The sequence below is a fragment of the Brachionichthys hirsutus genome, unplaced genomic scaffold, assembly GCF_040956055.1.
Source record: "Brachionichthys hirsutus isolate HB-005 unplaced genomic scaffold, CSIRO-AGI_Bhir_v1 contig_742, whole genome shotgun sequence".
NCBI lineage: Eukaryota > Metazoa > Chordata > Actinopteri > Lophiiformes > Brachionichthyidae > Brachionichthys > Brachionichthys hirsutus.
Genome location: NW_027180367.1, coordinates 192909 through 217111, shown reverse-complemented (window position 1 = coordinate 217111; position 24203 = coordinate 192909). Strand labels below are relative to the sequence as shown.

At 40.9% G+C, this 24203-nt stretch overlaps 1 protein-coding gene across 1 annotated transcript in view; it reads right to left on the bottom strand.

Moving 5' to 3' along the window:
• LOC137914122 (neurexin-2-like) overlaps positions 1–24203 on the bottom strand; it is a gene marked incomplete at its 3' end in the record, with an annotated part of 146204 nt that overhangs the window by 75087 nt on the left and 46914 nt on the right. Inside the window, exon 3 of the mRNA XM_068757739.1 lies at positions 6198–6227. Coding sequence (XP_068613840.1) covers positions 6198–6227 — 30 coding nt within the window. The remainder of the gene's footprint in view (positions 1–6197; positions 6228–24203) is intronic.

The window sequence follows — 24203 nt, the reverse complement described above, 5'->3', positions numbered from 1 at the left end:
GCTCAAGGTTTCTGGCTATTACAGGGAAGTTTTCCCTTTCCTCCATCACCAAACTATTTGCACATGTGGGACAAGTTTGGTTTTATAAAACCTCTTTTCCTGCTCTTCCTGGAACGTGCCTTGGGATAGTTTTTGTTAAGATCTGGAGCTATAGAAATTAAAATGAATTGCATTTTCTTGATTTTGCTACATAAAGGGGCTATTTAAATTTTAATTGCTCTATTATAATAACACTTTTCCTTTTCAAAGTATGCGATGAACTGCTGTATAATAACTGGATTCACCGCACTATTTAGCAACGTAATCACCACAGGGGATGGTGATTACACAAATGGATAGTACCCCCCTCCAACTGATACTTTTCTATTTGGTGTGATATCAGATCCAGTAGTGAAATAATATTTCCTGTATTTTCAGACTCGAGGGTTGTTGGGAATCTAGTTGGCCGCTTTGCATGCACCTTTAGTTCGAGGGCGTAACCATTAATTGGACATTATTGTGGCTTTACATTACATGCTATAACTTAGACAGTTCATGATATACACATGATTATGTGTATATCATGATTATGTCTGTTTTCAGTTATTTTATGTTCATTTCCCAGCCACACTGTAAATACTGTGGAAGATCTGATAATGTTATATTGCAACCCTTAATCATATTATCGTGTTCCCTCTATATTAATACATTGACCAAATATTCAGGAAGTCACTGGACGTTTCAATTGATATACACTTTTACTGACATGCAATCATGTTATGTTTAATTCTGACCGCACTAAAGACTACTCCCTTTAGCCACAATGGGGCATGAACCTTCAAGTAGTGGCGGAGCCAGAATAAAATGCTGAAATAAAATCACTTCTTTATGAAAGAGGAAAACTGCTGCTAAAAAATACAAATATAAATCTGGTTTAACAGAATAGAAAGCAGCTCATCTAAGAGACTGACATAATAATTTGATATATGTGTTGTACTGATATGGGCCTACATGTAGTGTTAAAATAAACTAGTCCCATGAAGCAAATGTTTTTAAGTAAACATGTAAAGCCACAAAGAAGTGTGTCTGGAATTGCTGGTATTTAGTTAATTGACTTAACCAATTGATTTTTTCTAAAATCAGTGTAATGTATTATTTTGAGTCCACAAACCATTTATTTTCAGAAGGATTAAGTATATTTTTTTTAACATGCAGTCACAAGTCTATTTTTACTTTGAACATTGCTTTGACAACTTGACATATTTTTTTCTTTAAATATCTGCCAACTTATCAACCCAAATTCAGTTTAATGAGCAATTTCCCACTGTGTCTGATGTGTGTAAATTGTTTATACCAAGTGCACGTTAAATCTGCGCTGCTCCAAAAAATGTCTGGAGAGATTTTCCATTGAATATCTCAGGTTAGCTTCCGCTAACACATGATCATCCACTTTAAAACTATTTTTTTTTTTGTGTGTGAATGGATTAGAGAACTTAGACTCAAAAATAAAGCCTGCAATGAATGCAGTGCGGATAATTTGGAAACATAATCATAGCATGAATGAAATGATACATCGCTGATGCATAAAAGTAAAAAGTATGCCGAATGAACTTCCTGCTGGTTTCAAATGTGAGCTCTGTGTCACTGCACATCTCAGCAGGTTTAAATTACTCAGAACAAATGCAGTGTTACATTGACTCCATAAACTGCCCCCACTGAGCTCAGACAGCGATGGCTATCTCGACCGATACCCAGTCTATTACATTTGAGGTTAGAAACAGATCAGGCTGGATAGTCCCTTCATTTTCCTTCCGGTATCTCCAAGGAGATCTACATTAAACCTGCAGAGAGAGATCTCCCATAGCCCCCTTAATTCGATTCCCAGTATGCCTCATGCTAGCTTAAAAGAGGAGGTGATGGTGGCAGCAGGAGAGGACATTCAAATAGAAACCAAATGGTCCATGGGCAAGACCATCTGCAATTCTAAAGCCAAGGCGGTGGAAATGTTGCCATTAACATGCACATTGTGTTTCTATTAGAGGAGAATGCAGTTTAATTTATTTAAAGCACTATTACTTAGGTTTTAAAAGCCGAGTTAGGTTAGTTAGAAAAACAATTAAATAAACAATAGATTATTTCAACAATAAATCATTTTATTTCCTCATAGGTGTTCCATCATCTCTAGTTGCTGTAGGCGACTCAAGTCATGTTATTCACATATTCAGTTCGTTTCCCCGGAGGAAATGCATCATCTCAAAATAACACGTCATTGGTTGGAAAAATAAATAGTTTTGATCCTTTATCCAAGGATATTTTTGTCATTCCATGGCTAATTTTGCAGCAGAGTCATTCAGCATTACACCTGCTCTGACTTCAGTCGCACATGCATTGGAATGGCCATTCCCTTGCATCTCTCAGAGATTAGTGTTCCATGATGGCTAGTTTGCCTGCATCATTTATAGACTGTCACTTCTGTTTATGACGCATTACCCATGCATCATTATAACATGTATGCAAATTATCATGCCATTTCCCGTGCATCACAATGCTTACCCATCTCAAAATCAGTTCATGCTTTTGCTCCTCACTTGTCTTGTTTCCTTCCACCTATTCAATTTGCTTTATTAGATTCAATTTATCAACCTACTATTCTTGGGGGAGGTCTCATTTATACTGGAGGAACCCAATTCATTGGACGGCTTCATTTGATGATTTTCTTCCCGCTGGTGTCTAATTGCCAAAACCGTACTTTTGTTCACAATACATTTAACATCATCTTGTCTTGTTCCATTTGTTCATCATTGTAGTCGCACTTAATTGAATTGTTTGTTGCTAAAGTGAAATTATAGCTGAGAATCATGTCTTCAAGAGGAAAATGAATATTTATTCCGTGTCCTATAGCATAGTGGTGAAGAGAGAATGCAGCCCATTTTAATATCCTAGTCTTGTAATAATATTTGTTATCACCGTTTCCCTGTTAAATTCAGTGTGGTAATTTCCAAACGCCTCACAGACGTCTTACAGACTGGCAGATAGACATCAGCAGTGACTGAAGCCTGGGGTTTGTCCTTCCTGTGGCTGTGAAGGACAGCCTCAGGTTTAGAAAAACACCAATATTGATTTTCTTGGCCTGGTTATGTGATGGCTAGGGCACCTGATTTACCAAAACGTACATTTTATCCAAAGCCTGACTGATAACACTATGAACTATGAAAACGAAGACGTGTCCCATCATTTCAGTAATAATCCTCTAATTTGCTGTCAAGTCACACATTCCCATCTTTATCAAATGGGCATATTGATTTCTGTCTTTTAAGATGTTGTTGGCCTGTCTATTGGGCGCGAACACTATTAATCCTGACTACAGGGTGATCTATACAAGACGGATGGCAAGGCACCTTTGATGAAAGTAGCAGAATCAGCTACTTTGGTTTGACTCTGGCATCCTTGAGCAAAGTAATTTACTACCTTGTGCTTTATGATTTTATTGTGTAATCCTTTAAACTGCATGGCACACGAGGTAACGGGTAGTATTTTAATCACAAAAAAAAAAAAGAATTCTCAACTGTGTGTCTGATCCATTTTTCTACAATTGTAATTATTTTCTTACTATTGGAAATAAAGGTACAGCCATTGAAGTCTAGACCTCGCTGCATGTCAAAGTTAACAAGCAAGATTCCTCAGGTGTCGGATTTCTTGTTCTTCAGGCGTGCCCTATTATCCTGGTGTGTGCTCATGGTGAGGTGAGGGAGTGGCTGGAGTAAATAGTCAGATCTGTATTGAAAGGCCTAAAGGAAGGGATGCGAGTTAATTGGCAGCAGTTTGGGGGACATGAAACAGAGATAGAGGATAGTCTGCATGAAGATGAAGGGATTATGGCTTTGATTCATTTGCTTTGGAAGCACAATTCTGCTGGGGATAGGGAATTCAATTCCATCTTTTTGTTGAGCTGTAATAGAGAAAAAAAAACTGGATTTTCCGATGAGAGCTTGAGCAAAAGCTTTTATATGATGTATAAAACATGTATTTATTTTTACAGTTTGCTATGACTTGGACTTCATCCGAGTAGATATGATTTTTTGATCAAAAGAGTATTTATTCACAATACATTTTGTTTATTGTAAACTATTTTATTTGCATAAATCTAATCAACAAATGATCCACTAAAGGTTTGTTGATAACATAAATTATGTATTTGTGATCTTTAGGATGGAAGCACCAATGTTGCAGGTCCTTTGAATATGGGGAAGCTAAAAACTTGCTTTTTTTGATTAATCATCAAATGAGATAAGGCATCGTTCAAGCTTGGAAAACATATGCATTACTCATTGGTGAGTGTTGGACAATAGCTGCCATGGCTGTATTTGCTTCCCTGCAAACAAGAAGAAAGAAAGAAAAAGACAACCTATACAACATGGGTTTAGTTTGGATTTACATCATTGCCTCCTTGTGCAGAAAATTAAAGTACTGTCCCTGTGTAATGTGTGTATTTTTGTGAGAATGTTAGTTACACTGCTAACATAGAAAGTAACTCCTATTTCAACAACCATTATCCATACATTTTCTTGTCGCTGAAATGATCTCAATCATGCCATCTACAGCCGTTTTATTCGCCGTGTGGGTCGCGGGTGTTGCTGGAGTCTACTCCAGCTGACTCCGGGTGAGAGGCGGCGTAAACCCTATTATTACGGTAATTTTGAAAAATGGCGGGTGTCTTTTTCATCTCGCTAACCCCTCATACAAATACTTCCATCAACATCATTGCTTTACTGAAATCACATTTACTTTGTCCATCTTTGACCTTTTTCTGAAATGAATATAAAGAGACTTATAGCTTTTCTTTTTTGCATAATTCAGCTATGTCCAATGAAGGCCTTCTGAGCACCATTACGCCGACAGTGGTTAGAAGTGACAGCCAATAGTGTATTTAAATCAGTTCTCAATTACTTTTCTGAGAATTTAGCCTGAAGTTCTGATGCTGAAATAAACTCTCCTCTCAATAGCTCCTCCACTTTTCAAGAGGCTTAAATTGGACATGTACAAATCAGTTTTCAGACCATAGATTGGTTGAGGTGACAAATGGTGGACAGGAAAAGGTCTCTTAAAATGAGAAAAAGTGACTTTCTGAATTTGCTGCTGAAACCTGAGTGACAGATGAAGGGAAAGAAGTTGTTAGTATGAACCACATCAAATGATGACAGAAGAGGGTGGTGCTCTTTCCAGACCTGTAAAGGTTAGAGCAATCATTGGTGACTGCTTTCAGTCACTTCCTTTCTCTGCTGTGCATTTCACTTTATTTTGGAGAATAGGGCAAGCACAACCATGAGGGGACAGTCAGACCAGCTTTGGTATGTAATTTAAAATGCATTTGGGCCGTGCAATTTAAAGACATACAATTTTAACACGACGGTCTGCGTCTCATGATTCAAACACTTTGAAGAAATATGTTGAGTGTGAATATGGTCAAGAGATGAAGACAGGCAGAGAAGGACTGACAGTAATGCTGTTGCACATCACAGCATCAACCATTCAGTGTTCATAGCAATATCAAAACAGTTAAAGACATTTAAATCTAACCATAGCACTGTAAAAATCTGAATGCCAAACAATGAGAATGTCAGCAGAGTGGTGATGAGAGACTCTGCACATTCAACAACACTTTCCCCTTGAAGTGTTACGTGAATTAAGACTGGACATTTGTTGTCATTGTTGAATTTTTGACCAGAAAACACATTTACAAAATAATCAGCAATGTAATTTCCCTTGTTGTTGTTGTTTCATTTCATGTTTGTGCTTAAGCCCAAGCAGGTTGGATAGCAGACAATCGTTACCTTTAGCCCCTTGGTCAAGTCGTTGGCGTGAAAGGTGGTCATAGGTGAAGGTCCAGGACGTGAGCCATAGGACAAGGACAAGGGGTGCATGGGACACACACACCCACACACATTGGTGGAGGTCACAGAAAAACAAGGGCATGGAAGTAGGAAGGAGGAGGGGAGGAGTCACAACCAAAGAAATGGGAGGAGAGGAAGCAACAGGGGAGGATGGTACAAAGACTCTAAAAGATGAGGAGGATGTGGGGAGAAATAAAGAAACATGGCACCCAGAGAAAGTAAAAAGCGGAGATTTTGAGGAAACCAGCTGTTTCAAAGAGGTTAAAGGGGGGGGGGCAATTCCTCTCAAAAAGCCAGCAACAAAATTAAAAAGGAATGAACCCATACCTTGGTCGTTTAACGTCAGGTGCGCCAGACCTTGAAAGGGAAAAACAGAAAAAAAGAAAGGAAAGAGGAAGAAAAGAAGGTCATAAACGGCACGGGAAGAAAAAAAGCATTGTCACAACGTTGGACTGCAGTTTGTGACAGACATCCTGGGGCAGACTAGGATGTCAGAGTTCAACTCAAAGGTAAAAAAAACAAGAGAAAGAGATAGAGAGCGAGAGAAAGAGAAAGAGAAAGAGAAAGAGAAAGAAAACACTTCTTGAGTGAGGTGTGGTGGGGGGGGGGGGGATTAGAAAAAAAAGCATTTTCATTTGGCGCAACCCCCGAAGGCCATTGCTCTCACAAATGCTTTTTTTTCCCTCTCTGGAGCACTTATGGAACACGCAGAACTGTTTGGCAGAAAATGCTTAAACTGGATTTCTGCTCAAATCTTATAAACAAAATACAAATAACATCTGGGCCGTCACACAGAGAGGGGTCAGAGACAAATCTGGTATAACGCCACTGGATAAAATATTTTGTGTAGCCTGTGAGATCTGAAGCCAAAGATTATTCCAACGCAGATGTCAGAATACCACAGTCCAGAATATTTATTTAGCCAACTGTGGGAAGAACAACACATCTTGGCAAACTGCGTAGCAGCTAATATAAAATAAATATAAGTCCACAATGAGCTCCGGCCGCTGCTGGCAAACAATAGCAGCGGGGTAACAAAGCAACTTCAGAATTACTCCACACTAACAAGAAAACTGTTTCACATTCTTGTTGTAGCACCAAGGGTGGATTTCAATAATTTAAATATGAACATTATTATTTATTAACTCACACTGGGCAGTGATTTAGATGTTTACAGCCAAAATATGACACAACAGCCTTTACTGTTTACACTACAACAGAATTCTGCCTCTAGCCTTTATGTGAAGGCTCCTGTATTCTGAAATAAATGATAGACAGACCTTTAAATGAAGAAAAATAAACATGGTCATAACTATGGCCTAAACAGACTTGTATTCCCATGTGCACTGAAGGGATAAAGCCAATTGGATTCATCCCCAGGCAGCACAGAACATCCACAACATAGCATCGCACTAAGAGCCCCGAGACGTTAAATGCTTTTCAAGCACAACTATCTTTGCTTGATCAATAGTATTTCAGACACAGATACACAACTCATAGCATTTCCAAAACAGGTCAATGTGAATAATCCTTCAGCATCAACGCAGAACCGAAGAAGCCTCTTGTTTGAGAGGCAAAACATCCTCAAAATGGTCCGACAAGTGCAGCGGACGTCGAGCAACACAGATATTTACCATGACCTGGATGACAGAACCTTCAGTCAGCAAAAAGCAAACAAACAAAATTACACCGAGGATAGGCGCTCGGGCCTAAAAACAGGTTAAAGATGTTGTTTGTTTGGACGTGGGTTGAGAACTGGAGGGTCCCCGGTTCAAGTCCCAGTCCAGACAAAAGATACGGAGTGTGGACTGGTGGCTGGAGAGGGGCCAGTCTACCTCCAGATCACTGATGGTGTGTCGTTTAGCAAGGCACTAACCCTCCCAACTGCTCCTGGCACACCAATAATGGTGGTGCCTTCACCCTATGTCCTCTCTGCATCTTACCTCTATATATTAACAATGATAAATACCGACTCATTTATTTATTTATGTGCATGCTAGCATACTAATTTCACAACTGTAGCTGCATGCTGCAGAAAGTAGATCCTATAATAAAACTTCTGCTTCCATGGATCATAATTGTACCTCGATTGTCTCTCGGTGTCTGTGCATTCACTATGGACTCAATAAATGAGGGCCCGGAATGACAGCCCGGATGACTTAGATATTCAGTTGCTGCCAGAGTTTCTGTGAGGAAAATAAGAAAAAAAAGGAATGTCGAATGTCTCAGAAGGCAAATTAACACACAACCTGAGTCTAACAGGCTAGCTGTCACGTCTATATCACCTGCAGCAAGTAAATAAAAAACAAACAGAAGCTCAAATGACTTGAGTAAACACTGTTCCTATCGTTCTCTTTCTCAATAACCTCTGTGATTCAGAGACAGCGGGCTCGGCTTTTCACTCATCTGGCATGCAGTCCGTTTCCTGCCGGCCCTTCGCAAGGAGTCAAATAATTGTTACTCTGCCCCCCTCTGCTTTTATTCCCTTGCTTATAATCCATTAAGGAGATAAGGCAGAGTCCTCCTGTAATGAAACAGAACGATGCTTTCGCTGCATACCAAATCATTCCCCCAATACCCCCAACCCGGCCTCATTCACCTCAGACAGGCAGAAGACGGGAATGACAGCGGAAGACAAGAAACGGTACAGTAGGGAGGAGAAAGTTCATCTCTTCGCAGACAGTGGTAAGATTTAGATGCAGGTGTGCAGCACAGTGGCAGAGAAGTGACAAATATGAATCAGAAGGAGAAATCAATTTTGAGAGATCAGGAAATTAGAAAAACAAACAAAGGCCAATGAGAAACTACTAGATCCAGTCAGTCACACACGATAACCTGATTTAGACTTGGCTCAAACAATATAAATTAATGATCACTGGATGTGACCATGAAAGGCAAGGAAGAGACTGATCTTTCTAAAAAGATCAAGTTATCAATAAAATAGTGGCGTCAAACGGCATAAAATCCAAGCCAAAGGAAGCGAGTCTCTCATTATCCTTGACATCTGAGTATTTAATTACATCCTCAATTCTGCAGGGAGTACAGATGGGAGTGCCTCACGAAACCAGCGCAGACTGGAGTCCGGCTCCGACTGGCTGGATTTGATTGAGTGGCAGATGGAGCAGGGTCATCATTTTAGCATTAGCAGAGATGTGCTTACATCTTGTCTGAAGCACTCCTATCCCCTTCTAACTTTCCATCTTTTCATTGCTCCCCATCTATACATCCAGCACCCCATCAACCAGCTGCGTCCTGCTACACTTGTCTCGTCATCTGCCACTTTCTTCCGATGAACACAAGCCACTATTTGTTTGCAAACTACGGATTCTATTCAGATGAGTGTGGGTGGCTTAAAGTGCAACGCTCTGCCAAGCACTTGATAAATAAAATAATGATGCAAATCTGTAGACACAGTGAACTGAGACTTCAGATAAATGGTTTGAAAAATCAACCATAAGACAATAGTATGACTGTTTTATTGGGTTTGGGCTGGAAGATGACTTTGGTTTACAGACTACAGTTCTACATTTGTCTCGACTAACCTTGAAGACATGAATCCGTGAGAATCCCATCATCCCTCACACTTACACAAACAGATGTGCTAGATCTCAGGAGATCAGCTGCAACACACAATCGGAGGAGACAGAAAATAGCATTGGAGTCACTGTTGTTTTGTCCAACTCCTTCTGCGCTCATCTGACTTTGTCCACGCCTCGTTCATCAGATGGACACAGGCCCCTCGTCAGACCCCCCCCTGCGGTGCCGGAATGGCATGTTTACTAGCATCCTCCTCAAACGACCCCAGCATATGGCCACCGCACTCCACATGCCTCTTCAGACTGCACTTATAGACCGACCACCTTAATTGCTGAATTCCAAATAGTCATCGCACAAAAATGGCTCAAACAATTTCCCTGAGGACACAGGTTCGGTGACATTAGTGGGAGCAACAATATGAGCGAGAGGAATATCCAAGTATATAAAAGTCATGATGTATTAAATGCAAACAATAAATGCTTTTATGTGCCATCTACGGCTTGGAGCATTCGCAATGTCCGAAACATTTGACGCAAGCACAAATCACTGGCTTTTACCAGCCCTGGCCACAATTAATTTCACAGTGTGATCGCCACTGTAAGTGTCCCATTGTCAAAAAGTTCAGACGTGCGGGCCCCCCCACCTCCCCCGAGGCCTCGGAATAAAACCAGAGCCATATGTGAAAAACGTATGCAAGAAAATGTTGGAAAGTTCTGATTGAATTGAAAAAAAAACAACATTATTTTCAGTTGGCTGATCTATAATGCATGGTGCCTTTGCACAGCTTAAGTCATATAGACAGTGTAGAAGGATTTAAAGTGCTTCAATAATTCATGGTGGATCTCTATTCTATGAGAGAGAAAAAAAAACAGGATAGACAGAGGCACAGAAGACGTATATAATCTCGCAGTTATAGATTGATGTTGAAGGCTTCCATGTATTTCAATGCTTGAAATTATTAATAATGAGCTTGTCCCAGTTCTAAAGGAAACATGTTCTATACTTGAGGATCTCATTGGGGCTACAATGGTTTAGCAACAGCCCACTGTAGCGTTACTAGCGTGCAGAAGACAAGGATGAATTTGCACAAGAGGAAGCTTTTCCTTTCTATTTGATTTCAATTCGATAATAGTTTTTGTTGTTTGTTGTTGTGGTGCCCCTTGTTTTACTTATTTCAATACAGAACCACCTGACCTGAATATCCCTCAAATATCGTTTGAGTCCGCGCAATAAAACTAACTAGTCTGAAGTAGCTTCATGTTTTCTTTAATCATGGCTTAAAATTAAGCTTTGCCAAGGTAATACATACATTCCTAACATTGAATGAAACGCATGACTCCTATTAGATGTGTTGAATCAAAATTCTGCAGGAGCATCGGGTACAGGGATTTAATCCTGAGCAGATATTACAACACAGTTATATCCATCAGGCTCACTGGCAGCACACCACTGGCTAATTAGGGCTATTAAGGCTCCATACCCAAATTAGCCAAGTGGCCTCAGCTGCAGGTCACCCTCTCCAAAAGGGGTGTAGAGGAAGGGGAGGCAAAACCTGGATGTAAGAAAAGAAAAACAGAATACTACACTCATGGCCCTCATGCTAATATGTAGAAATCCACTCTGGTGCTTATAGATCATAATAGATTCATACAAATGTGAAAAAACAAGATACAATAGAAAGGAAGCAGCTCAAGGCCTTTTCCTTTTGTTTTATTCCTGTCTATTCCTTTGGTAAACTTTGAGATTTATTATATTTCATTGAATGCTCAATTATTATTTTAGTATTTTTTTTTGCACATTTGCAAGTCAAGACTTGCATACACACACACACGTGCGCGCCAAATCACTGCGGACTTAGCTACTGCTGATTTACATAAATGCAAGTATCAAGGAAGTGTGAAAACAGTCATGTGGGTATTTAGTTTAGCATGAACTATCCCAAAACAAAGATAATTAAATTTCAAAATACTGTGCACACATCTGCAAAAAGAAAATGTACGAAAATGGGAAATTAGTGTACCAATACTCTATATTGTCTATAAAGACAATATCCAGGAAGTTCAACCATCGTCAGCTGGGATAGGCTCCAGCGTAACCCATGACCCGGATTCAGATAAGCAGCTGAAGACGAGGTGATTCAGATCTAGACGCACACTAACTGTAAGATCTGTTAGGAATAAATAAAAAGCTGCAGTCGTGCTTTCGGGAAATGTCTACTGACTGGCAGTTCTCTCCTAGAAACTTAGATACAGTGTGAATTCAAACCAGTCACAGATAATTCGTTTGCCAGTGTTTGGCAGTATCACTACTGCAGATAGGGAAGGAGAAATACTCATCTGAAACATTTCTATGCTGGCCGTCGCATTTTAGCTCTTTTACTGTGGCTCAGGTCTTTACTGTTATGAGTCAATTACTGTAGTATTACCACAGAAGCTACGCCTCACAGACTTACCCTGCAATAAAGTCACAGAACGACATCAATATTATGTACCTCAACCCTTGTAATTGTACTGCAACATGAATGTGATTGCCTGTGACCAGCTACCACAGCAATGTGAAAAGTACAAGGCCAGAATTTAAAGCACAGACATGGAAGGATTTTAGCAACAACCGAACGACAAAGGCCTTTCACGATGGCCGTGCATTCCATGGGAAAGGGCTTTTTCCACATGTATTCTTCGTCTAGTTTGTCCTGCCACTGTGATGTTTTAAGGAATACAGTCATCTCTCGCTGTATCATGTTTCACTTTCCGTGGATTCACTGTATCATGGATTCTCCGACATCGCAGTATGTATGAATTTTTACATTTAAATTATTTCCAATATTTTATTGATAAAATAAGCATTTTCTAGCCTAAAAAACAGCAAAACAATACTAAAAACAAAAAAATTAAACGCATATGGTAAATGGACTGCACTTATATAGCGCTTTTCCACCGCTTCGTGGTGCTCAAAGCGCTTTACATGAGGCCCCACATTCACCCATTCACACACACACACATTCACACTCCAGTGGGAGACTGCTGCCATGCAAGGTGCTGCCAGACCCACTGGGAGCAATTTGGGGTTCTTCGACATGCAGACAGTCAGGGCTGGGATTTGAACAGCCACAGCCGGCCCTATATGCAGTATCGCAACATATAAAATACAGTACCGGCGGCCGCACCATCAGTAAAGCTGTGCAGTAAACGTCATCACCGCCCTCATCATCATTACTGCACAACAAATTCATCATCATCATTAAAGTTTCATTGCAGTACCGTCAATGGTGAGTACCACGCTGTGCTCCCGCACATTAGTCTCGTAAAGTTATTATTAACACCATGCCCCACAATATGCAAAAGATATGTATAACCTTCTGGTCTTCAGTTTAGTTCTTTTTCTTGGACCACTGGTTTGTTGATTTAGAATAAAGGCACTGCCCTATTCAAAAATGAAATTCAAGATTTGAAAAAATGCAGGCCATACTTACTAAAAAGTATCATTTCAGTTTTTATTAAGGGCTTATCCTATCACTTTGCTGAATATTGGTTTATTAACTCTAATCTGTACAGAAGGGAACATTGAGTCAAAGAATTCAAGAATTCATAATTCTCGGATTATAAATTCCCCCACATCTCCTAATAAACTGTACATTAAGTGAATCACTTTGACTCCAACATTTTATTCATTAAAAATGCTTCATGTCATGGGATACTCCTGGAAAAATAAATGAGAGCATCGTGGAGATTGGTTAAAGGTGAGATTGAAACTGTTATGTATTAATTATGATTTTGCTAATAAATTGGATCTCCATATGTCAGGCCTGAGATTGCTTTGTATTTGTCCTTTTGCCAAATGTTTGGACTTTCTGATTTGGAAGCATCATGTTGAGTTCATTATGGGAAAACCAATGCATTCTATGTCTGCCCTCAGTTTTTCCTTCCCTGTATGAGGTCAAATGTAATCATTAGTCTCCATGGAGATGTGCTGTCCTTCATCCACCCATCCTTCCTCCCCCCTTGCTAATCTTCACCCGCCAGTGCAGCAGATGTATCCTACGACCGGCCCATCCACCCTATTTCCACGGTCAATTTCATGGAATGAATACCACTGATTGCCACTTGTGGACTGGACTCATTTAGGAAACTGAAATGGGGAGTGGGCAACAAAATACATGCCCTATACACCGCCCCCCTCCTGGACCCGCTGCAGTTCGCCTACCGAGCCAACCGGTCTGTAGACGATACAGTCAATCTGGCCCTCCACTTCATCCTGCAGCATCTGGACTCCCCAGGAACCTACGCCAGGATCCCGTTTGTGGACTTCAGCTCAGCTTTCAACACCATCCTCCCGGGACTGCTCCAGGACAAGCTGCTCCAGCTCAACGTGCCCGACTCCCTCTGCTGGTGGGTCACCGACTTCCTGACGGAGCGGAGGCAGCACGTGCGGCTTCGGTCTACGGTCTCGGACACCCTGACTAGCAGCACCGGATCCCCCCCAGGGCTGTGCACTTTCCCCCTGGCTCTTCTCCCTGTACACCAACTGCTGCACCTCCAGCCATCAGTCTGTCAAACTGATTAAGTTTGCGGACAACACCACCCTCATCGGGCTCATCTCGGACGGTGATGAGTCTGCCTATAGAAGGGAGGTGGGCCGGCTGGTATCCTGGTGTAGCAGCAACAACCTGGAGTTGAACAGCCAGAAAACAGTGGAGATGATCGTTGACCTCAGGAAAGTCACAGCCCCAGACCGTCCCCCCTCTCCCTCACAGACTCCCCTACCCCCCATCTCCATCGTGGACTCTTTCCGCTTCCTGGGCACCACCATCACCCAGGACCTCAAGTGAGAGCCAACCATCAGCTCCCTCATCAAGAAGGCTCAGCAGAGGATGTACTTCATGAGGCACCTGAGGAAACTCAAGCCGCCAACCCAGATGTTGGTGCAGTCCTACACCTCCATCGTGGAGTCCGCCCTCCCCTGCTCCATCACCGTGTGGTACGCTGGTGCCACCACCAGGGACAGACACAGAGTGCAGCGCATTGTACGTGCTGCGGAGAAGGTGATCGGCTGCAAGCTGCCATCGCTCCAGGACCTGTATGTCTCCAGGACTCGGAGGCGTGCAGGTCGGATCACAGCCGACCCTTCTCACCCTGGACACGGACTCTTTGACCCTCTCCCCTCAGGCAGGAGGCTACGGTCCATCCGGACCAGAACCTCCCGCCACAAGAACAGCTTATTTCCCTCGGCCGTAAGACTCATGAACACTTAATAATTCTGTCCCGGAATCCTGAACATTTCATAACTGACAACTTGCACTGTTCCATTTGCACTGCGTGATTACGCTAGTTTACTGCTGCTAGTACACATCTGTGTATCCACTCCTGCTGCTGCTGATGTGTCTGTACTTGTATGTTTTTTGTATTTTGTCATTGCTGTTAGATGTAGCACGACTTCACCGAGAAACATTCCTAGTCTGTGAACCCTCACTGACAATGGCAATAAACTACTTCTGATTCTATGTGTGTGTGTGTTTAATGTGATGTTGGATGTATTTTCAGCATTTGTTTTGAAGGAATAGAAGGCAGCATGAATGAAAAGAAAGAAAGTCTTCCTTCAGTAGATTATTAGCACAGAAAAACACCACTGTGTTCTTTGATAGAACAGGTTCTAGTAACTGTCCTTATGATATTTAATAGGGAGGACCATGGCTTAAGTGGGAAGAGCATTGTCAATTTATCAGAGGGTTGGTGCTTCAATCCCCAGTTCCACAAATCTACATGTCGATGGGTTTTTGCCAACAACCCATCGGCATGCTGCTCAGAAAGATGCTGAACCGCAGCTTGCTTTCCAGGCACTGCTCCTCAAACATGGGTCAAATGCAGAGAACAAACATTCACAACATTTATCATATATAATTGGATGACATTTTACTATGTATGATTGAATGTAATAATAAAGCCTCTTCTCAATGTATACACAATCCCCCCCCCCCCAAATAAAATAAAAAAAATAAATCACTTCAACTCCTTGAAATATGTCCGGAATGAAAAAAATAGTACAAACGAACTTGTAAGAATGTGACTCAGATGTCATGAAACAAAACCAAGAAATAGTTATCTTTATTTCAAAAGTAAACCCATATCAGTGAGATAAAGTAAAGACAACTAAAGAACCTCCTGGTGCTGTGGAAGCTCTGGTCAGAGGTGCTGTAATCTACTGGGACACGAGTAAAAAATAGCTCCTTGCCTTGAGCGCATGTTGAAGCTTAATACTTCATTTTGACAATTCCCTCCCTTTAGCCAGTGCTGAGGAGCACACATCTTGTTCCTCTGCACTAACGGCACGGCGGCAAATTGTAGATTTGTGTTTCGAAAATATTGTGATAACTTTTCTTAGAAATGTGGCTTCCTGCGAAGTTTTGACAGGACGATTTCCTGTCTAGTGTCAGGGGGTGGGTCTCAGCAGGTAACTACAACGACATCCCATAATGGAAAATTAATGTCTTCCAACTGAGAAGACGCTCTAACCTCATTTAGCTGAATGGGTCGGGTAAACACCATTAGACCACGGAATCTGCATAGCTCCTGGAAGTTTAGTCATTTGAGAGAGTGAGTTGGATAATTCTGGAAAAATTAATGGAAATTGTGTAACAAATGTGTTCATAATTCATGAGCCTATTTTTCTGAGGCTGCAGTCCTCTTGGTGGGGAACGATGCACAGCTTGATTTAACTGATTGTATCTTGTGCATCCTCGTTGCTACACGATGCTAAATAAAATGTGCCCCACAGAGCAGTTCAACTAGATGTGAGTTCAGTCTCATCATCACTCACAGCAACATAAAAAAATGGTCTGGTAATAAAAATATATATCACATTAAATGATCTTAGATTAGCCTTGTGCATTTCTGCTTTATCTTAGAAAAATCTAGAATGAAAACCTTCAGAAAAGACCAATTGCAAAAAGAACATGGCTGCAATGTCTCGCTATCTCTTTAAAAGGTGATGCAATAAATCACATAAACTCAATCCTGCATTATGCACTTTCTGGTTTGGTTTTATCCACTGCCAAAAAAAGCCCTGCTGCTGGCGTTCATCTCACCAGACTCTAATTAGGCAAACTGAACAGGTGAGAGAGAAGTCCTCTGTATATTCAAACAGAAGGGCTCCTGAGTTTGAGTGAGCAGAAGGAGCTAAAGAGACGCAGGAGGAGGAGGAGACGACCACAAGAAAATTAAATGGCACCGAACCTCGTAAACAAATATTTCAATAATGGTAAATGCAACGTTGGGGACGTCGGGTGCTGCTGTGCAGTGAATTAACTCTGTTGTGTAGGAAATGGGATATCACACGTGCACTGAAGAGAACATCCCCTTAACGATTTATGGATTTCCATCAGGTAGTAAAATGTTCATATAAAGCTTTAATAGACTCATTTACACATGGACAGATGCTGTTGAACATGCTGACCAGATTCCTGCCATCATTAATATGTATCTTTGACTGATAACAGTTCCTCCTTGGAGCAATACTTCCCTGAAAGTTATGAGCTACTCATAGTTGGTCAAACATTGTTGAGGTGAGGGAGGAAATTGACACAGCACAATTTTCTCTCAACATCTTAGAGATATTTTTCTCCCAAGTTTGATTTTCTCTTGAAAGTCAATCATCACTTTCAGGCCCTCTGTGGACAAACATGACATTATCCAGCCAGTCCCTTGTTGGCATGGCAACTGGCTCCTTTCTTACTATGATGGTGGCCATGTTGGTATATTAAAGCTCTGCTGCTCTCTTTGACCGTTTTCCTTCATTTTCCTCCTGCACCTGGTCTCAGGTGCAGGAGGGTCGTACTATGCCATAGGCATACCTCATGTGCCTTTGTGTGCATGTGAATTCAAGTGCACCTTTGCAAAAGGAATACTGTAAATACTGACATTGGTGCTTCCTCTTTCACTCACCACAGTTGTAATTTGGGCTGATGCTCAGATAGTGCCGGGATTGCTTCATTGAACTGGGCTCTTATTCCAGGCTCCACCGATCCCATCTGTCACAACTTCATTCTCAGATCTACCATGCTGCTTTGAGCCCCATGACAGCTCTTTAAGAAAACCACTCAATCTGTTCTGTGCTATTTTTGAATCCCTTTTTTTTTGGGGGGGGGGGCAAACAGGGATGCATTAAACTACATTTTATTGACATGAAGACCTACTTCATCCTCTTCCATGAGAAGGATGCGGTATTCGATCAGAGGGTTTGGTGCCGCAGGATGCGCCAGACATTTAGCACTCGTTGCCTTCATCTCCTCCATGGCAGCTATTCCCAGTATTGTGGCTGAATATCAGTCACAGCTAAATCAAGTACAAAGTAACCTACATTATTACCCAAAAATTGCAAGCACATGATACCTCTGTCCTTTCCTTGTGTTTAACTAGCGGTCGATATCTGGTCGCAAGTTTAAAGGGCCACGAAAGACACTGCTGTGAAATGATGTGTCCATTGCAGAAATCAGCTATATGACAAAACCGTGGCTTAAAAAACAATGCTCGACTGTCTGTAAATGAAAAAGTAAATGAATGCCATTGCACAAATTCAATAAACATACGCCATAGCACAAGCTCCACTCTGATATATGCAAAGTCACTGTGCAGCAAGGTACAAAAACACCAACGCAGTGACTTTTTAGCACCAAAGATATTGCAAAACTCCATAGAAAAGCATCCTGAGGATTACTGCTCTAATCCATGATACTCCATGAATGCTAATGTGCACACAGAACTCAAATCCCTTCGGGGCTTCCACTGCTCTCCTCTGCTTGTTTGAGCTTCATATGATGCAACACTATAAAAAGATTGATTCTTGTGATCAAAACTGATAGCATTAGGATGATTTAAATCGTCAAGACATGCCCATCATGTGTCAAAATTAGCTAAAGACTGCTGTGCATCTGACATCAGGTCACCAGGGATCAGGCTGACGCCACTGGTCTAGATCATCTCGTCTTTTGAAGCCAGAGACTGCGAACAATGGTTATTTTGCAGTTTCTTATCAAGAGTGATGCACTGATATCATTTAAAATAATTGCAATTAGAGGGACAATTTTGTATCGCCTCTAATACACTTGCAGTGTCTTAGATTAATCTATTTTAATACGAGGTCCTAAAATTAAAAATAATCACTCAGCTACATAAGGCAGCCAAAACTGGTATTGATACCAACTCTCGTGGAATGGAACTGCGCTAGGAAATAAGTCAGACAGACAGATCAATAACTAGTTCTGGGTATTCAGTCTGGGTTGAATAATTATTTTAATTTTTTCTTGCTCAGTTGTTGCATTGAAAATGTGCCCATTATGTGTTGGTCTTAGTTAACAGTGCTAGAGCTGTGTTGCAATCCCCCTCCACGTGTTCCGCTTATAAAGTATATATAAGGGTATACCCTTCCTGCTCTGAAGTATCTCTCTGATCTGCATTTTTTGAGAGTGACGGCGCTTTAGGGACAAAGAGAAAGAGTGTTCAATGTCATCTCCATTTCATTTCCTATGATTAACGGCGCCTCTGGGAGCTCCAACCACAAGATCAAGCGCCTGAAGTAAGCTGTATATTAGTGTAAATATATATATATATATATTTATATTGGGTTACTGGGTATAGTTATACATGAGCAACGGTGCTCATGGAGTGAAGTCTTGTTGAACTGCCTTCAGTGTTTGCACACAGTGCTTCAATAGTGCAGCATGCCAGGTACCTGGATGTTTAAGTAGTTTGTGTTCATGTAATAAAATTCAGTGATCATTGAACTCTCCAGATCTCAAGGGAGATGGTAACGCGTGTTGGTACTGAAATGGAAGTTAAAGAGTTGGAGAATGTGAAAAGTGTAATCGCAAACCAATAATACATGCAAAATACAAAAACATATGCCTTTATGGGCATTTAGGAAATCTGCGCTGGAACCATGCAGAAAAGATGCATTCACCTCCAATCTTATTTTCAGTTTCTGAAATCCAATTGGGTTTCCATTTGACATGATCAGTTTTTAATACAACAATGACAAAAGGGACAGCAAAACCAGCAGACATGTATCTACACACTGTGTTGTAGCTGGCGCATGCCTGTGCTGCATGAACTACAAAAACATTTTCGGAGCTCTTCATGTCCTAGAAACATGGACAATGTGCATGTCTGTGGGCGTCGGCATACATGCGTGTGTGTCCTCCTCCTTATCTCCTTCAACCAGACCACACTGCAAACACACACTCCGAAGAGGCCCTAGTTGTCATTCAAGGAATCACACAGCCCTAAAAACCATAACGGAAAGGAGAGACACAGAGCAATGGTTGTGTCGATTTGAAGCCCAACAAACAACGGTGTTGACATAGATGCTGTTTCTTCCTGCGTGTGCGTATGCAATTATATGTTGTGCACTAGAATCGCATTAAAATGTGAAAGGCAAAATTAGTGCAGGATTCATCCTGGTGAAACATGTCATTTATTCCACACCAGACTTGCCAGATGCAAAATCATAACTTCTAGCAACTGATGGTGAGATATTATTTTATTCACCAAGTCATCAGATGAGGGAAGAAAAAAAGTAGCTCAGTTGTAATTTGTAATAACTACTCATAGACTTATCTCACATAATTCAATATCACTCATTTCCTATGAAAAGTGACAAAAATAGATATGAGGGCACTGAATGCTTCATAAGAGAGAAAATGTTGACAAGGTTGATTTGGAGGGAGGAAATTCTCACATATCAAACATTGAAATTTCAAGTACATCTGTATTCCTAACATCTGCAAAATAAGAGCGTCACCATTTAAGCACTTCCCAAGCATAATACAATTAAAATGTATGACATTTTCAAGAACAGGGAGTGACTTAATTGAAGTAATTGACAGTATTCTTTCAGCGCTTATCCACATTTAAGATCCAGATCTGGTTGTGATCTGACATATTGTACTTCCGAGAAGTGACATGGCTTCAAGTCAGAGTGATGCAAAGGACGGTGGATGGATAAAAAAGGTTTAGTAGCTTGATTGTTGACAAGCTGTACAACTTAGAAACAGCAGATCGATTTGAACGTCCTTTTACACAGCAGTTTAAAACAGTTGCCGAATTCACCTCAAACTGAAAAGGAGGCTGTATTTCCATGCAGGAAGCTGTAAAACTTACAAATGTAACACTGGAATTGATAATAAAGGGAACATTTGGAGCTTGAAGAAAAATAAATGTTCTCTGTGCTCAAAGCAATCCAGCAGATCGGATGCCACACAAAAGAAAGCATCAGAAATAGCTGTGACCATCAAGAAATAGAGGGTTTTTCAAAAATATATTTTTGTGATTTTGTGTTTTTTTTTTATTAGATGACGGAAAGCTCTGCAGGAGAAGCGCCTAAGCACCACCGCAAGGCAAACAGTCTCTTCAACTTCTTTTTAACAACCACCCTACCTTTACAGCCTGTTATATTTATCTGTGTGACACACACACACACACGCTGCCCAACAGGTTCCAGCTGCATGGCGTTTCGGCGATTGCCATCCCATCCAGCGGTAGCTAACGGCTCACATGGCTACAACACGGTGACAAGTGGACAGTATCATAAATACTGACTGTCGTCCTTTTCAACTGTAGCTTCTTATAACAAGCACGGAAAACAAGCATGTCCTCCCCCGACAGAGACATTGATTCATGACCCTTTTACCTTGTACATGCAGGTGCTTGCACGAACACCGACACAAACACACAGCCTCCGAAAGCTTCCTCCTGTTGTTGAAAAGAACAATTTTCCCCATCAAACCCTGAAGTAAAACACCTGAAACAAACATCTAAAATATTCCCGAATGGCCTAGAACCAATTTTTGCAAATCTCTATTTTGAACAGATTTCATTGCTGCTATAACTTGACCTCTCCGCTCTCTGGCGTTGAAATAAATTGAAACATTCAATGTTTGGTGATGATTTGACTTGACGGACAGTTCCATTACAATCTCCATCTTGTTCAGGTGTGACTGGGTGCGTTTGACCTACTGTCTGTTCACACAAGCTGTTGTTAACAGGACATAGTCCCTACATGACTCATAATATTCATGTAGGTAGCAGCAAAATGTTTTTGACCTCAACGCATTTGGTCATTGTCCTTATCTGTAACCTCTTTCAACCTGCATGGATGCATGAATGTGCAATCGCACACCCACACACACAGTCATGAGTGTATCAGCATCTAAATTCTGTTTCTCCTCGGTGCTGCCGTTCAGTGTTCATCTCACTGCTGCAACTACTTTAATGTGGAATTATCTAGTATAATTTGAGAATGTAACTGTTGAAAATATTAACACAGCTATGCAGAGTCTGTGTCTTCAACATTTTTGTTAAGTGTTTGGGGTGTAAATTGTGATTTGGTACCTGATTTATTTTGATTTCTGTGAATTCAAGACAAGGCAACAACTCGGCGGTTTACTGGATCAATCGAGTGAAATGAGCACCAACACTGGCTCTCTGGGCTTCTGCTGATTAAACTGTTTTGTGTTAATCTGCCAGATGCAAAAATACCTTGACATGCGAGTGCTTTGACATGCAAGCCTTCCGAGACACAAGCGATCCTACAAACAAAATTTTGCTTAGAGACACAAGCATAAATTTGAGATACGAGCATTTTCCAGATGCTGGCGCTAAATGGCTTCACTCTTTCAATTCAGGAATTCACCACCTTGTGTGTACATACCGTCCAACTCTGTTGTAAAATCTTAAAGTGTTCAAGGCAAAATGTTCAGCCTGGCTTGTCAGGCCTGCAGCTGACAAGGAAGCGATCGGATAAGAAACCTTTTATCCAGCAAAGGCAGAATAATGCCACGGTAATGACCTGACAGTGGCCCAGAGTGTCGGATTAGATGGTGCAGTTATGTGGCTGCGTTATTACCCTGCAGTGGTTAAAGCCCCACCCTGCTAATAAAATGCCACCTATCCCATGAAGGCCCTTTTCCATCTGTGTCCCTGGTTATGCAATGACCTCATCTCAGAGATCAACCCTCTTCAGTGTATTAGCGTTCTTCTTCTCAATGCTGTTTACCCTTTAAAGCGTGTCCATCCGCGGTGTGTGAGATTTGCTCTGCTCTTTAAATTAGTGTCCATTAACTATCCGGTGTAGGAAGAGGGAAGATACCTGCTGACAATTACCGGTTTGTAGTGTAACCATTTATTGGAAAGGTCTGCGTCAAAGAGCTCCATAGCTCTCAAATTTCAGTCTTCGCATTCGGACGTGTCGATCACATGTGAGTCTGTGCAAATAAATGATTATTTAAGACTGCGCATTGAAAACCTGTGACACAATGAGGTTGTTCAAACAGCATCTGGTTTTCGCCATCGAGAGCAAATGCGCATTTGTGAATACATTAATAATGTACTGCATAATAAATAATTGTTCTTCAAGTTTTGACAAATGATTTTTTGATTTTTAAATGCTTTGTTTATTTACGATACGAGCAGCAGTTTTTTGGCTGCTCGGTTCCCTTCAGATTATTTATGAATGAAGATGATGGATATATTTATTAGATAGAATGAGAGTACAAGTACAGTCACACAGTAGCATGTATTACAGTACAAATACAGTCAAACATCCCGTCTAAGAGGAGCATTTCAAAAAAGCCCTTGTTTCCGTTGAAAGTCCTTTATCAATCTTAATTTCCCACATCTCCCACATCCCATAATGGATTTTTAGGACAACTCTAACCCCCAAACTCAGCCAGTGCAAGAGCAAATCAATCTCATCCGATCAATGTCTTCCTGTTAACCCTGTAATTACCAAAGGCCTGGATGCCCCTCTCAAAGCCAGGCACAGCTATAAAGCAGCAGATGCCTTTTTTTTTTTTTACTTCATGAATATCCTACCGCTCCTTCTTCTGCGAGTGTATAATTAATCTCTAGATACCATTGGCCATGATGCCATGCATATCATCTCTGCATGCCACATCTCATTCTGCTGACAATAAATGTTTTTGGCAGTTTTTCAAAAGCCATCAATTTACATGGATACAATTCTATCATTCCAATGACATGGAAAGGTTTATGGTGTCCTGCATCCAGGAATGCAGCCATTACGCTTTAATAAAACACACTTCCTAGCATCTGGGGTTATCTTACATTAAATCAAAGATCACTGTAATGAAGAAATGAAACAAAAACCACCCACCACACTCAAACTGAGCTGTTCTCAAATCACAGATCAAGGCATAAGAGCGCTAACATCTTATTAATAAGAATATTGCCAGGCCCTTTATAATGTTTGTCTATGTCTCTGCCTTGCCATCCCTGAGATAAAGGAAACAAAATAAAACAGAAGCTTCAAGCTGGCCAGCATCTTAGAATGAAGCAGATTTAACTTGGGAGCTAAAAACCCTTGATACTCAATTTTCTGATGACTCACATCCAGACCCAATTTCCGGGATATTTAACGAGTAGAGCTCTACCGAACACCTAAACATAAAAGAAATTAACAAAGATGATTCACTTCTCCTTCCTGATAAATGTCAAGCAAGGAAATTGACATTTATCTTTGAGCCAAGGCTATGCTTCCTTGATGTAGCATAAAATACAAGATGTGCAAAATGCTTTAGGGAGGCAAAATGTTAAATATTGAATATTAAATAAAATGCAGTACATAAATCGCATACCTCCGGTGCATGAATTATTAAAAGGTAATAAAAATTATAGCAGTTTATTTCACAGTGTTATAATATAATATAATACCTATCTAGTAATGCTGCGATTAATTTTGGACTTCTGCCACATTGCCACAAACATGGCAATGTATGTGTGTGGGGGG